This window comes from Anas acuta, chromosome 3 (assembly GCF_963932015.1).
Source record: "Anas acuta chromosome 3, bAnaAcu1.1, whole genome shotgun sequence".
Taxonomy (NCBI): domain Eukaryota; kingdom Metazoa; phylum Chordata; class Aves; order Anseriformes; family Anatidae; genus Anas; species Anas acuta.
Window position 1 is genome coordinate 116,434,574 of NC_088981.1, and position 14,124 is coordinate 116,448,697.

Genomic DNA, 14,124 nt, shown 5'->3' on the forward strand with positions numbered 1-14,124 from the left:
GATGAGGATGACTTTAATCTGGTAAGAAAACAAGGTGGATGTTGATCTTAAGGGCAAAACAAGGGAGTGCCACTGTGCCTCCGAGCAGAGCTCACCCACAGAAACAGCCTACAGGCTTTTTTGGCATGGCCACCCAGAGAAAACAGCACTCGGATGTACTAAGGAATAAGGAAATTTCCAAAATGCCACATTCATGAAGAACCCCCCTAATTTACTTAAGCCACTTTTTTTTTTTTTGCAGATGTCCACTCCGACACCTCCAGGATCTTTTCAGACTATGGCTAAGGCAGTCTGAGGTTGTAACAGGTAAAAGAAAAGCTCAAAAGCACGAATTTCTTCAATTCCTCTCATGTCACCACCACTGTGAGTAAGTTTTGCTGGGCTCTCCTCCTGATGGGCCTTCCTGGGGACTTCAAAGGCAACGAACACATGAGCCAAAAAGTCCTCAGGTGGCCAGAGCTGCCTTACAAGAGGCAGACACTCTCCCTCCAGCCTCTCTCCAACCCCCACTTAATCAAGCGGCTTGGTAAATTGATGAATTACAGCTAAACGATCTCGCTGCGATGCCTTCTGCCGAGGGATGAAGAATGCCCTGCCAGAGCCTCCCGATCCCAGGTGATGGATTTGAGCCCAGGCTGCACCACAATTCCTTGGGGCTGACAGCCTCAGCAATTTTCACTCTTCATCTTTGGAATATTCGATCGAATAAATCCCAGGGCGTGATTTCCCACAAGGTTGTTCAAAAACACCAGCAGCCCTCCGATGGCCGGCCCCCAGCTCGTGCCACGCAGCCCTCAGGGACACGGACCCCCGAGGACCAACATTTCTCATTTTTGGCCACGTTCTGGAAGGTTTTCTCTTTTTTCACGTTTCCGATTTGATAGGAGGCAGCTTGGCTGGATGGCAGCGCTTTGAAGATGTGGGAAGCCGAGAAAAGATAACAATTAATTTAGATCGTTTTCTCCCAGCACATACAAACACCGTATAAGAGGAGGAACCTCCGAGCTCCCACGCTTGAGCTGTAGAGAATACAAAGCCTTTGGGGACTCAACATGATTTTTCCTTCCCGTTTTCTGCTCCTTAAAAAGGCTCAGAAGGGAGCAAAGCCTCCCCCAGCCCGGCTGCGCAGATCTTGCACACAGAGCTTCAGCCGGATCCAAAGAGGTTGTGTCATGTGCGAAACCTCCCAGCACTTCATTGTGCAATCTCCTCGTTATTCATGTCTGGCCTCTGATGTAGCGTTTGAACTGGCTCTCCCTCAAATCTATGGACGGGGAACCACAAAAATGGTTTTTACCGCCCCAAATCCTGCAGGCTCCGGTTAAAAAAAAAAAACAAGGAATGAGCAAACTCCTCCAAAAGAGGGATTTGGGAGAAATTGTCCTTCTCCACCCCCACCAGAGCAGCACAACTGTCCTTTAAACAACTCCCCTCTGCCAGCTCTTTGCGAAATGTCACCATTTCGTCTGCTTCGAGGGCTACAAACCACCCTGTTGTGTGCCTGGCCATCCCGTCCTACAGCCGGGAGCAGAATTGGGACAGGAGGAGGAACAGGACACAGACGGACCCCGGGGAGCAGCTGATGCAAAAGGCAGCGCGTGGACAACCAGAACAATGGAAGGAAACGCTGGCGCTGCTCTGGCTGCGGTCCGTGCCGTCCAAACCGGTGTCTGGGGCTGGAAAAGCCTCGCGAGGGAGAAGCAGAAAGCGTCTGGGGACGAAGGGCTTTGCTCCATGAAACTTCCCAAGTGAAGTGAAGGAAAAGCCTGGAAATTAAAGATGGGTTTGGAGGCGGATGAATAATTGTAATGCCAAGTGAAGGTAATCCCCTTCCTCCCCACAAACACAAGGTCTGTAGGGTGAGCAGGCAGCACCCATACTGGTGGCACACTGGTTGGACAGGGGGTTAACACCAGCTGCTTGTGCTCCATCAACCAATCCTATTTATCCCCTCCTATACGTCTGAGTGTGGATCACTTCCACAAATATCTAAAAAAATACATTTTAACTCCAGGAGGTAGGATTTAAAAATTAAATTAACCCACACGTGCTACTGCAGGAGTTGCAGTAAAATAAGGACCACGGATGCAATGAGTTAGAGGTGCCCTAATGAGGCAGGACAATGGGATCTCTGTTTTGTTTCCTCTGTTATCAGGAGACGCAGGGTACGAGGCTGTGCCGCTGCTGTGCTCTGATTCACGAGCTGGAATCCAGCAGGCGTTTGATGGCATCTGCATTGCTGACTCAATCCCGGGTCTTCGGTGCTCCGAAAAAAGGATCTGGAGGGAGAGCACTCTTCAAAGCCCTACGCAGAGAGCAACGAGGTCCTGGCTTTGCTGTTTCACCTTGGGGCATCACCGGTATAAACAGGTAAGTAAAATAACCCCTGCCTTCAACCCAAGAGAGGTTTTCAGCTCTTTTTCTCCACCCAAAGTTGGCCAAGCGACTTATAAAGAAATCCCAAGCGCCCCACTGAAATTAAAGCCAAGGCGACCCTGCCCCGTCTTCTCCCTGCACTTCACACCCATCCAACTCACGAAAAGGTGGCAGGAAAGCATTTCCTTGTTGAGAAAAGGGGCTGTTTCCAAGCTCTGCATTTTCCTCCCCCTAAATTTAAGCTCTGGCACATCGGCTTTGCTTCCTTTTGGAGAACAGACACGAGCAGCAGCCCAGCGGGCAACGAAACGGATTCTCCTCCAACTCTTAGAGCAGCGAGCTGAGCCCAAGGAGGTGCCAAAGAAGCCAAATGAAGACCCAAGAGGCTGCAAATAACACGTGGGAGCGGTGCTTTCCACCAGCTTTTGCCTCTCCTCCTGCTCTGGCAGCCCTCGGTGCACACCCCCAGCCCCACAGGTGGTTTTGCTGCTTGACCTCACCTCCTGCAGCTGATGGGGACGAAGCTCCCCAGCCTCCTCCCTTCTCCAGGAGCAGGGCCTAGAAGGCTGTGTGCACCCAGAAGTGGATTATTTAACCCCAAAAAGCCTGCAGCTGGGCCCCCTCTGGATAACCCCTGAGATAACGTGGTCTGAGCACCATCGGAGGCCAACAGCACCTCGTAAAACCTCGTGGATTTCGGAGGCCACCTCCAGGAATTCACCCATCCCGGTTCAGCCCCGCTCTTTTATTCACCTCAACCAGAAATCCAGGGGATTTCTGTTTTTAAATAAAACATAACCACCTCATCCAGCCTCCACGCCGGGTTTCGTCTCCGCCGTCTCCCCTCCCCTCTTTTCCAGGCGATTTTGCAGCTCCTTTCGGTTGCTTTTTGGGAAGGGAGAGCGCGGGGCAGGGCTGACTCGCTGCTTAATCTCATTTTTGATCTATTATTCAGCTCCTGCTTTCTTCTTTCCTTTTTTATTTATTTATTTTTTTTACCTTTTCTTTAGGAAGCCAGAAGCCCCAGCAGACACTGCAGCCAGAAAAAAAAGATCAGCTGCGAAACGAAAGCCGGGGGAGAACGAATTGCTCAAGGGGTGAGGGTGCTTTTTATTTTTGTTTGGTTTTTTGTTTTTTTTTTCCCAGAGTTTTCTCATTTTCAGCTAAAAGAAGCGTCTCCAATGCCAGCCAAGTAAGAGAAAATACTCTAGGAGTGATGGAAATGCAAAGATTGGCCCCAATCACACACATGGACCCCTCCCGTGCCCAGTTATCACGTGTATCCCCACGGGATTCCTCTGTGGGGTTGATTTTAAGATCACACAGCCTCTGACATCTCCTGATTTTCCTACCAACGTCGACAAACCTCTTCCAAACCCCCAGGCCCTGGGAACGATGTGACGAGCCATGAGGCCACACGCTTGGGATTTCAAAGCGATGGCAGAGCCACGAGGTGCTGAGAGCCCGGGACGGGACAGCAAAGCCCAAGGCGTCCCCAAAAAAGCATTTTTTAATATATTTTATCATTTTTATCAGAGGGTTTTGCACGACCACAGCAAGCCACGATCCCCGCCAGGAGCTTACACAAACACAGAGCATCTCCTATCGACTCCCTCGATCAATTTAAGCCTTTTCCTCTTAATTTCCTCCCGCAGGCATGCCACCAACTAACAGGAGAGCCACCCTATAACCAGCAGGAACACAACCCAGCGCTGTTTTGGGGGAAAAGAACAGATCCAGGAACATCCCTTCATTTTTAGGGAATTATCAACCCCTTCCCCCAGCTGATCACCTCCAGGGACCCACCGAAGAGTGACAAGAGAGGTAATAAAGGCAAACAGGGCTGGAAATCCCAAAGGGAGAGCAGGGAAATAGAAGAGATTAGGGAAATAACCATCAGCCTTCAATCATAACGCACCCCACAGCCACAAAACCCTTCTCGGGATGTCCCGGGGACCGAATCACCGCAGCCACGAGCACGGATGGAGGTGATAAAGGAGGAGAGGGTCCCTCACATTCGTGTTTTGGCTGTGTATGACTGATTTTGGGGCAGGAAAGTGGGAAAAAAAGCAAAGACAGGAGCCAAACCAGAGCAATTCCGTAATTTGCTGCTAAATGTCAAACTTTTCTGCAGGGATGATGATGTTTCCCCCTCCCACAAAGCACGCATCCTGGTCCCGGGTCTACAGAATTGGGGATGGGGACAGGGAGAAAAATATCTCAGGGTTTTGGGGTTTTTATGGGCGCCCTTCCCAGGGGCACGACCTACACCGCCTCCCCCCACGGACAGCATCCTCCAGCCCCCGGCACAGAAATGTTTCCTCAGCAGGGGGCTTTGGCCAAATCTCTGATTTTTAGACCAGAAACCAGGTCAGAGCCTCCCTCCCCTTCCCCAAATCCTCCTGGATCCCCAAAATCTCCCCAGGGGAAGGGAGAAACCCACAGAGGCCGAGCCTCTGCTCTAGGGGATGCTCACGGGGGGCTCCAAAGCCCTTTGAAAGCAGCCAATTTTCCCCAAATCCCCAAATTCACAGCAATTCACCCCAATGTGCACAGCCGCCTGCACGCAGTGGGACCGCCAGGCACGAGTTAACCCCAACTTCGCTTGTTTTTGACCCAAAATCCCCCCCAAGGAGCAGCAGCCCCCAGCCCTCGCCCCGAGCACCCAAATCGATGGGGAGGGGATGGGGGGGAAATGTCCAAGGGATGGGTGGGGGGAGGCTGAAAAAGTGAGAAAATGGGGTGAAAGAAAGCAAGAGAAAGGGGTGAAATAGAGAAATGATGAGAAAAGGGTGAAATAAGGTAAGAGAAAAGGGGTGAAATAGATGAAATAAGAAAAAAGGGGTGAAATAGATGAAATAAGAGAAATGGGGTGAAATAAGAAAGTAAAGTAAAAGAAAGGGGGTGAAATAGATGAAGTAAGAGAAATGGGATGAAATAAATAAATAAGGTAGGAGAAAGGGGCTGAAATAGATGAAAGAAAAGGAAAATCGGTGAAATAAGGTAAGAAAAATGGGGTGAAATAATTAAAGGGAGAGAAAGGGGGTGAAAAAGTACTAGAAAATGGGTGAAATGGATGAAGTAAGAGAAAGGGGGTGAAATAAATAAGAAAAAGGGGTGAAATAGATAAAGTAGGAGAAAATAGGTGAAATAAAGTAAGAAAAAGGGGGTGAAAAATGTAAGAGAAAGAGGGTGAAATAGGTAAAATAAGAGAAAAGGGGTGAAATAAAGAGAAATTGGGTGGAATAAAGTAAGAGAAAGGGGGGTGAAATGGATAAAGTAGGAGGAATCGGGTGAAATAAGGTAAGAAAAGCGGGGTGAAACAACCGCAGCACCCCAAGGAAGGCGAACCGACAAAAATGCGGTGAAATCCATAAAATCGGGCAAATCAGGCGAGGCGGGGAAAGTACCGTGAACGCGTAAATAACGCGCGAGAAGCGGAAAAAAGAATTGAAGTAAAAGGTCAAATTCAAACCTAACCCGGTAAATAAACAAACGGACGCGACGAGAGTGGGAAAAAAATAACAAAAAGGGAAAAAAATCAAAGCCGGGGCCGCGCTTACCTGGGGCGGGCGGGGGCTGCGCGGGGCTCCGCGCTCACCCCGCGGCCGCGGCCCGCCGAGCGGAGCCGAACCCAGCCGAGCGGTTCCGAAGGGTTCCGAACCCGGCCGAGCGGTTCCGAGCCCGGCCGAGCGGAGCCGAAGCGGTTCCGAGCGGAGCCGAACGGAGCCCGAAGGCAGGAGGCGCGCGGAGCCCGCGGCCGTCCCGCTGCATTGTGGGAGGAGGCGGCGAGGCCGCGCCGCGAGCGCCCTCTGGTGGTCGAGCCTCAAAATGGCGGCCGGGGGGGGATTAGTGATTAAAGGGGGTAATTAGTGAGGCTGGGAGGGGTAATTAGTGAAACCGGGGGGCATTGGGGCAGCTGGGAGGGGTAATTAGTAAGGCTGGGGGGTAATTAGTGGAGTTGGGGGGGTATTTGGTGCAGCTGGAGGGTAATTAGTGCAAATGGGGGGGATTATTGAAGCTGGGGGGTAATTAATGAGGCTGGGGGGTAATTAATGCAGATGGGAGGGGTAATTAGTGAAGCTGGGGGTAATTGGTGCAGCTAGGAGGGGTGATGAGTGAAGTTGGGGGTAATTGGTGGAGCCGGGAGGGGTAATTAGTGAATCTGGGGGTAATTGGTGGAGCTGGGAGGGGTAATTAGTGAAGTTGGGGGGTAATTAGTGCAACCGGGGGGGCAATTAATGCAGCTGAGAGGGGTAATTAATGAAGCTAGGGGGTAATTAGTGCAGCCAGAGGGCAACTGATGCAGCTGAGAGGGGTAATTAGTGAAGCTGGAGGTAATTAATGCAGCTGTTAGGGGGTAATTAGTGCAGCCCGGGGGCAATTAATGCAGCTGAGAGGGGTAATTAATGAAGCTAGGGGGTAATTAGTGCAGCCCGGGGGCAATTAATGCAGCTGAGAGGGGTACTTAGTGAAGTTTGGGGCAATTAATGCAGCTGGGAGGGTAATTAGTGAAGCTGGGGGTAATTAATGCAGCTGTTAGGGGGTAATCAGTGCAGCAGGGGGGTAATTAGTGCAGCTGAGAGGGGTAATTAGTGAAACTGGATGCAATTTATGCATCTGGGAGGGTTAATTAGTGAAGCTGGGGGTAATTAGTGGGGGTAACTAGTGCAGCAAAAGGGTAATTAGTGTGGCTCTGGGGTAACTAAGGCACCTGGGGGTAATTAATTAATGCAACTGGGGTAATCAATGCAGCTGGGGTAACTAATACAGCTGGGGCAATTAATACAGCTCTAGGTACTCTAATTAGTGCAGCTGGGGGCAATTAATACAACTGGGTTAATTAGTGCAGCTGGGGGTAATTAATGCAACTGGGGTAAGTAGTGTAGCTGGGTAATTAATGCAGCTGGGGCAATTAATGCAGTTGGGGTGCATAATTAAAACATCTGGGGAATCGATGTAGCTGGGGGTAATTAATGCAGCTGGGGTGGGTAATTAATGCAGCTGGGGTAAGTAATTAATGCAGCTGGGGGATAATTAGAGCAGCTAGAGGTAAAAATGCAGCTGGGGGCAATAAATACAGCTGGGGTGGGCAATTAATGCAAGTGGGGGTAATTAGAGCCGCTGGGGTGGGTAATTAATGCGGCTGCGGGGCAAATAATGCAGCTGGAGGGGTGATTAATGAGACTGGGGGCAATTAATGCAGCTGGGGGGTAATTAATGCAGCTGGAGGGGAATTAATGCAGCTGGGGAGGGGAATTGGTGCAGCTGGGGGGCGATGAATGCAGCGGGGTGAGTTCGTGTGGCTGAGGGCAATTAGTACAGCTGGGGGGGTAATTAACATGATGGGGGCAATTAATGCAGCTGGGGGGGCAATTAATGCAGCTGGGGGCAATTAATGCAGCTGGGGGCAATTAATGCAGCTGGGGAGAAATAATCGAGGAGAAAGGGGGTGAAAAAGGTGAAGCCAAGCCCTACGAGGAGCCGCTGGGGCAGCTCCTGGGGACCCGGTGGGGAGTTTAATGTTTTTCCTTTAATTTTAACCTTTTCCATTCAATTTTAACCGTTTCTATTCAATTTTAACCTTTTTCCCTTCGATTCCCATCAGCTCATCGGTGCTGCCAGTGCCGGATCCCGCGGGCTCAGCCTTTTTTTGCTCTGAGCGGAGGAAATTCGGACCCCAGCCTGGTGATACGCCTGGTACCCAAACCTCCCCCCGTTATTTGGGAGGTTTTTGGGGTTTTGGGGATGGAGTTTGGTTTTATTGACACGTTAAATACTTCCCATAGCGCCGATTTATTGGGGATTTCTTAAATTTATTAAACGGGGCCGTTTCGTTGAAAGATCCTTGTCCATTCCTTCTCGTATTTGCACGGTTTGATGGCCTGGGTCAGCACCTGGCTGCTGGGCTTTAAAATGCACCCAAAAAATTAAAAAATACGATTATTGATGTATTTTAAAGACTCTGGGAGAACGGGAAAAGGAATCAGCTTCCCCTGCGCTGCCTTAGCGGGGAATTACCCCCACCCCAAACCCCCTCCTGCCCGAAAAAGCCCCGAATTTGCTGCATTTTCAGCATTTTCAGGGCTTTTTTTCTGTTTTTAGTGGTGGCGATTTTGCTGCCACTCGTGGCTGCAGCCCGCCCGGCACACGGGGGGGCACTATTGCATTGAAAATCCGGCTTGGCCTCGGGGGATGGCGCTTTTTGGGGGATGTTTGGGCTTCCCCAAACCCCAAAACCCTCAGCCCCAGTAGGATGAGGCCTCGTAATTAGCCGCAGGTAATTAAATCTCTTTTGGGATGACCCCGCACCCAATTTGCCCTAAGAACTCTTTTTAAGCCCACCCCCAGCCCCGTGCTGCCCCAGGAGGGAGGAAAAACCCTTTGGGAGGGTTCGCATTTAGGGAAAAAATCGCTCCTTGGTTTACAGGGGCTCTGTTTAGGGTGAGAGCCCCTTTGAAACCCAGACCGTTCTGTGGGATTTCAGCGAAAAATAGGAAAATTTGCATCCTGCCCCCTCCAGCCTGCTCCGTGTTCCCAGGACAGGGCCCCCACACCCCAATGGGGCCGCAGCCCCCCCCAAATTCCTGCAGCACATCAATGGGGCCGGGTCAAGGGGCTGGCGGGTGCCAGGGGAGGATTAGGGAAGGTTTAATTTGGAGTCAAGCTGGTGTTTAGGCTCGGATCTGCCCCAAATATTTGGCCGCGGCCGGGTTTTGTGGCATCTCCGAGGGGCTGGCGACATCCCGCTCCCCTCGGGGAGCGCAGGGAAAACCCCAAAACCCCGTGCAGGGGAGAACCGGCACAGGAGCGGCTGCCTTTCCTCAAAAAAAAAAAATAAATTAGGAGCAAAGTTAACTTTGATTTAATCCCATTTTTTCTGCAGCCAAGCAGCTGCTCTGCGTCTTTTGGCAGAGGCAGAGCCTTATCTGATCGCAGCGGGGGAGAGCAGCGGGCTTTGAAGGCACGGCGGGAGCGAGGTATGTCGGGGCTCGTCGCTGCTGACGGGTTCCAGGTGGGATTTGTAGCTGGATTAGGTTGCAATTTGGGGCCTTAAGGGATTTTTCAGCGCGTTTTGCAACGCCCGGGAGCCCTCCGCTCCGTCGCTGGGCCAGCAGACAGTGCAGGATGTGCCTGCACCCAACAAGGAGGATTTAACAGCCCCGCAGGATGAAAACAAAGGATGTTTGGTGTGTTCCAAGGCAAAACACCAAGAAATAAAGTCAGTGTTTGAGGCTGAGTGCTAAAAACGTTTCCTCAGATGCTTCCTGGGAGCAGCAGAGCTGATTTTCCCACCTCCCCTAGACCCAAAAGCGAAGCCAGACCCTCCCTGGGTTTTACTTTTTCTCCAAAAATTAAGATTTTATTTTTCAGAAGCAACCTGCAGCAGAAAGGTTGGGTTGGTCCCTACGGGGAGGAAGCAGCAGCGACCTGTGCGGGTTCCAGGGACGCGTTTGGGTCTCATCCAGCAGCTCCTCGCCTTCTGACCTGGATGTGGGGCCACGACCAGGAGCCAGGAGGAAAACCATCGCCTTCTTGTGAACAAACCAAGAGACAACGCAGCACCCAAACCCCCAAACCCACAAAAAAAGAAAGCCCAAAGCCCAGAACAGCCCCGTTTTCTCCCCGCCTTGGAGCTATTCCTGAGCTCGCTGCCCGCACACTGCTGATATTGGAGCTCTCGGCTGCTCAGCGAGGGTAAAACAAAGCAGAGCTGGATCCTGCCTCGTGCTGGAAGGACACCGGGCACCCGTGAGTACAGATGTTACAGCCACATGAGGGTTAGAAAGTTTTTCTCCTCATTAGGACCTCTGCTTGCTGGAGAAAAGCGTGAGACGTAAATCAGAAACGGGGATTTCGAGGGGGATGCAGGCCAAGGTATCAGCGAGACGAGGGTTTTTACACGGTTTTATTAAAAACGTTTCAAGGTCTAAAATTAAAATGTACACCCACTACAACGGAACCAGTTCGTACACTCACAGGTAAAGTGCTAAAAATTAAACGTTACAAAACCGACACTGGACTACTGTAAACAAAGCCGAGCGGGGAGCCGAGCGCGCCTCCAACCAGCTCCCAGCGGGCACCAACCCCGCCTGCCCCCTACGCGCGGCTCTGACGAGCACCAAACTTTCCTTTTCTCACCCCAAAATGAAGCCACGGCCCGGCCACGTGTCCGAGCAGAGACAGCAGCGCCGGCGGCTCAGGGCAGGCAAAAATCTGCGTGCAACATCCCCACCGCTCAGGAAAACGAATCCTGATCTCTCCCAGAAGGTGTGCGTTGGCGCAGCGGGGACGTTTCACATTCAACTCGACATTCAGGCTGCCCCCCCGTGCCCCCTGCGCAGGGATGTGCGCTCCACAGCCCGGTTTGCTCGCTTTTTTTGGGGTCTTCAGCCCCCAAACCCGCTCTAAGCTCCTCGCCAGGCTCCTCCTGTGGCCCCCGAGGGGTTTGGGTGGCAGAAGCTGCCTTCACCTCCTCGCCGGGACAATTTTGGCAGCCCTGCTCCCAGCCAGGGCACAGGCACGCAGCCCACATCTGGCAGGCATTGAGGGCGCTTTGTACGGCCGGCAGCTAAAGCATCGCAGCTAAACTGAGCTCCGGGCGCTAAGAAAAGGCAGGGCAGGCGAGCAGAGGGACACATTCACAGAAAAACGTGGCTTTTTTTGCTGCCGCTGGGCTTTTAGGCGTTGCAGGAGCCAGCAGGGAGGCGGATGCTGTGCTGCGGAGCCAGCTTTTACCATGCAGCGGCCACAGCGTCGCTTCACGGGGTTTGGTGACGGGTGGGAGCCACAAAGGGAGGAAAAAAGAGCAAATATCACAGCCTCGGGGACTCTGCTGGCACGGGGACGGGGCAATGCCTGCGTTTTCTGAGCCTTTTCTTTTGCCCCTGGGCAGTTCTGACCCCAAGCAAAGCCCATGGAGAGCTCTTGGCACTCATCTCTCCAGGACGCACGGCTGGCAAGGGCACACAGGGATGGGGAAAAAAGGGAGATGCAATTCCCCAGGAGTAAGAAGCCGCGGGTTTTGCTGGAAGCTTTGCCAGCACGATGGTGCAGAGCGGTGTTTTCGTGCACTGGCCGCAGCATGCAACTGCTCGGGAGGGACAAAGGGCAAAAAAAAAAAGCACCCAGAAGTGAGTTGTCCATTTTAATCACCTCCCCGGGTGGTGGGAGGGCTCTGGGGGAAATGCTTAAACACACCCACCCGGAACAACGCGGGGATTAAACCTCACAACTGAGCACATTTCTGGGAGGACGTACTTCAAGCCTCCATCATTCCCCTCCCTGACTCAAAGCCGGGCTCCGATTACCAAAGCGCAGCACTGGAAATTTAGCCAAAAAGATCAAGACAACCACTTGACCTCTGCGTTTACAAAAACTCCCGTAATCTGGCTTCTTTTGCAGATGCAGATTCCTAAAACTGTCATCCCTCTGAAGCAGGAAGTTCAGTAGAAGCCGAATTTCTTTCTCGCAGCGCCCCCGAGGGTGCAGAGCCCTTGCTGAGCTTTGTTTTTTTGTTGGTGCTTTTGGTTTGTGCTTCTCCTTTGGAACAAACGCCTGGTGGAAGCAAGAAAGACGATTTACAGTAGGTGTCTCTCTAGAAGACACCACGGCTCCCCGAGCAGCCTTTGATTTCGGAGGCTGCACGGTTAACGTGCCTCGCTGTTGTGTCATCACGACAATTAACACGCCTAATTGGAGCACAGCTCAGTTTCTGCCGCTCAAAAAAAGCCTCTGAAGCGCGCATCGTGGTTGTTGCCCTACTCCTGCCCTCGAGGTTGTGCCATCCAGGCATGTGCAAAGGCTTTTCGACACGCCTCAAGCAGGTCAGAGAGGGAATTATGTAAGGACAATGCAAAAAAAAAATCAGGTATTCGCTTCCCAGCAACGATCTGCAGTAATTACTGAGGTAGGTTTAACGAATCTTAGAGCAGATGCTTCGGAAGATCGCTGCGCCACCCGACCCCATGCCTTGACCTCTGCCTGCAGTGCCAGCGAAGGCTTTGCTGGACCCCAACGAGATATTTACACGCCAAGAAAACCCAAACTGAATTCTCTGCTGCGAACCTACAGGAGGGAATGGAAAGAAAAGAACCTGGAGCAGAGGCTGGGATGATTGGGAATGCGAGCTCGAAGGAGCCAGCGGGTTGTGGTGGGTACCTCGAGAATCAGAGAGCTCCCCGGCTCTGCTCCTGCCTTGATTTGTGTCCCCCAGGTCCAACCTCCTGCTCGGTAGAAAAAAACAAACAGGAAACAGCCGTGGTAGCACAAGGAAACTGGGCGGCCACCCCTGATCGAGCTCCTCGAGGCCGTTTTGGTCCCAGCCCTCCTCACCTGGACTGCGGGATTTGTAAATGGGATTTGTTCTGTTTTTAAGGAACGGGCTGCACGTCCCCGTTTGGGTGACAAATCCAGCTTTTCTAGTCTCTCTTGGAATAGCCAGGAACAGGCAACCTCAGCTTCTGTACATCCATCGAAAAATAACTGGCTGAATAGCATCTAGGTAACTGCTTTTAAAATCCATCTTTTGCCTACATAAATTGTAAACGAGTAGAAAATTTAAATAGTATTTCGTAAAAAAAGCGAGGACAATACAAGTTATACAAAAATCACTCTTCCCTGCCTCCTTCCTCCCCCCCGCCCTCCACCCCCATCCCAACGACTGAGCCCAGGCAGCTCCGGGAGCTCCTCGGCACAGTTCTGTTTCCTTCTGCCAAGCGCTCATTCCTCTGTCGCATTTCCAGTGTTTGCCACTTCAAACTGCCTGCCGCGTGTCCTTTATACAGTGTTGAAGAGGGGCCCTCCCCCTGTGCTCGAGGAGAACACGTTATCAGTTTGTTATCTGGCCAGAGAGCCGCGTGGAGGAATTCCTTCAGCATTCGAGAGCTTCCTTACGCCCACCGGGAGATGTCAAGGGTGACACCTGCTGACACGCAGCCTCGCGGGAGGGAGGGGAAGGTTTTTTCTTTAAACAAAGCGTAAGGAATTCAGCCACGGCGTACGCTGGGTAAAGAGTTATCAAATAAATAATTCCCTAGGGGTAGGCTCAAACGAGGCAACCGGCTTTTTACTCGGTAGCTCGCGACTCGCCGCACGCTCGAGCTCTGAGGCAACTCCCAACAACTCTGGCTTCCGAAACGGAGGAGCCCGTTTCGGCTTCCTGATGCAAAGATCAGCACCTGCCGAGGGGCCCGCGAGCCCTCCAGCCCCGGCGAGTTCTCCTTCCCCGGGGGCAAGGCGATCAAGCGCTGGTCCCGTCCTCTTCGATGACGCGGTTCATGCTGGTGCCGTGCGTGATGTGAGTCATTGGGTTGCTGCTGAGGTCCCTGACGCTGCTGTGACGCGACTGCTCGTTGAGCCGGTGGGAGCTGCTGTGCCTGGAGTGATCGGTCAGTCGCGACATGCTGCCGTGAGGTAGTCGTTCTTCCACGCCTCTGTAGCTGCAGGGGGTGTACCTGGTTGGGGAGAGCACAGGAGGGTTGTGAGCAGCACCGAGGATGGAAAGAAATCTCAGTTTGTGTGAGCAAACACCTACACGAACCCTCAAACCCTCGGCTTTTATGAAGAAAGGTTTCCCTGCTCGGTTGTTGAGCTCACAGAGCCTCAGGCAAGTTGTTCCAGCTCCTCGTGCAGCCTGGTTCTTGCCGTAGTGCTGTGCAGAATATTGGTAATGAGGTAAATACTCGATGATAAATGGTGTTACAACGCTTCCCTACTCGAGTTAGAGCGGGTAACTCAGTGCTGGTT

General features: G+C 52.1%; 2 protein-coding genes across 2 annotated transcripts in view; both read right to left on the reverse strand.

Annotated features, from left to right (window-relative positions):
- The window catches only part of EXTL3 (exostosin like glycosyltransferase 3), a 106,282-nt gene extending 100,149 nt beyond the window's left edge, over positions 1 to 6,133 (reverse strand). The window contains exon 1 of the mRNA XM_068678940.1: positions 5,940 to 6,133. The gene's annotated coding sequence lies outside the window, so the exon portion shown is untranslated. The remainder of the gene's footprint in view (positions 1 to 5,939) is intronic.
- A 4,137-nt stretch (positions 6,134 to 10,270) lies between these two features.
- FZD3 (frizzled class receptor 3) overlaps positions 10,271 to 14,124 on the reverse strand; it is a 53,514-nt gene continuing 49,660 nt past the window's right edge. The window contains exon 7 of the mRNA XM_068678943.1: positions 10,271 to 13,832. Coding sequence (XP_068535044.1) covers positions 13,619 to 13,832 — 214 coding nt within the window. The 3' untranslated portion in view covers positions 10,271 to 13,618. The remainder of the gene's footprint in view (positions 13,833 to 14,124) is intronic.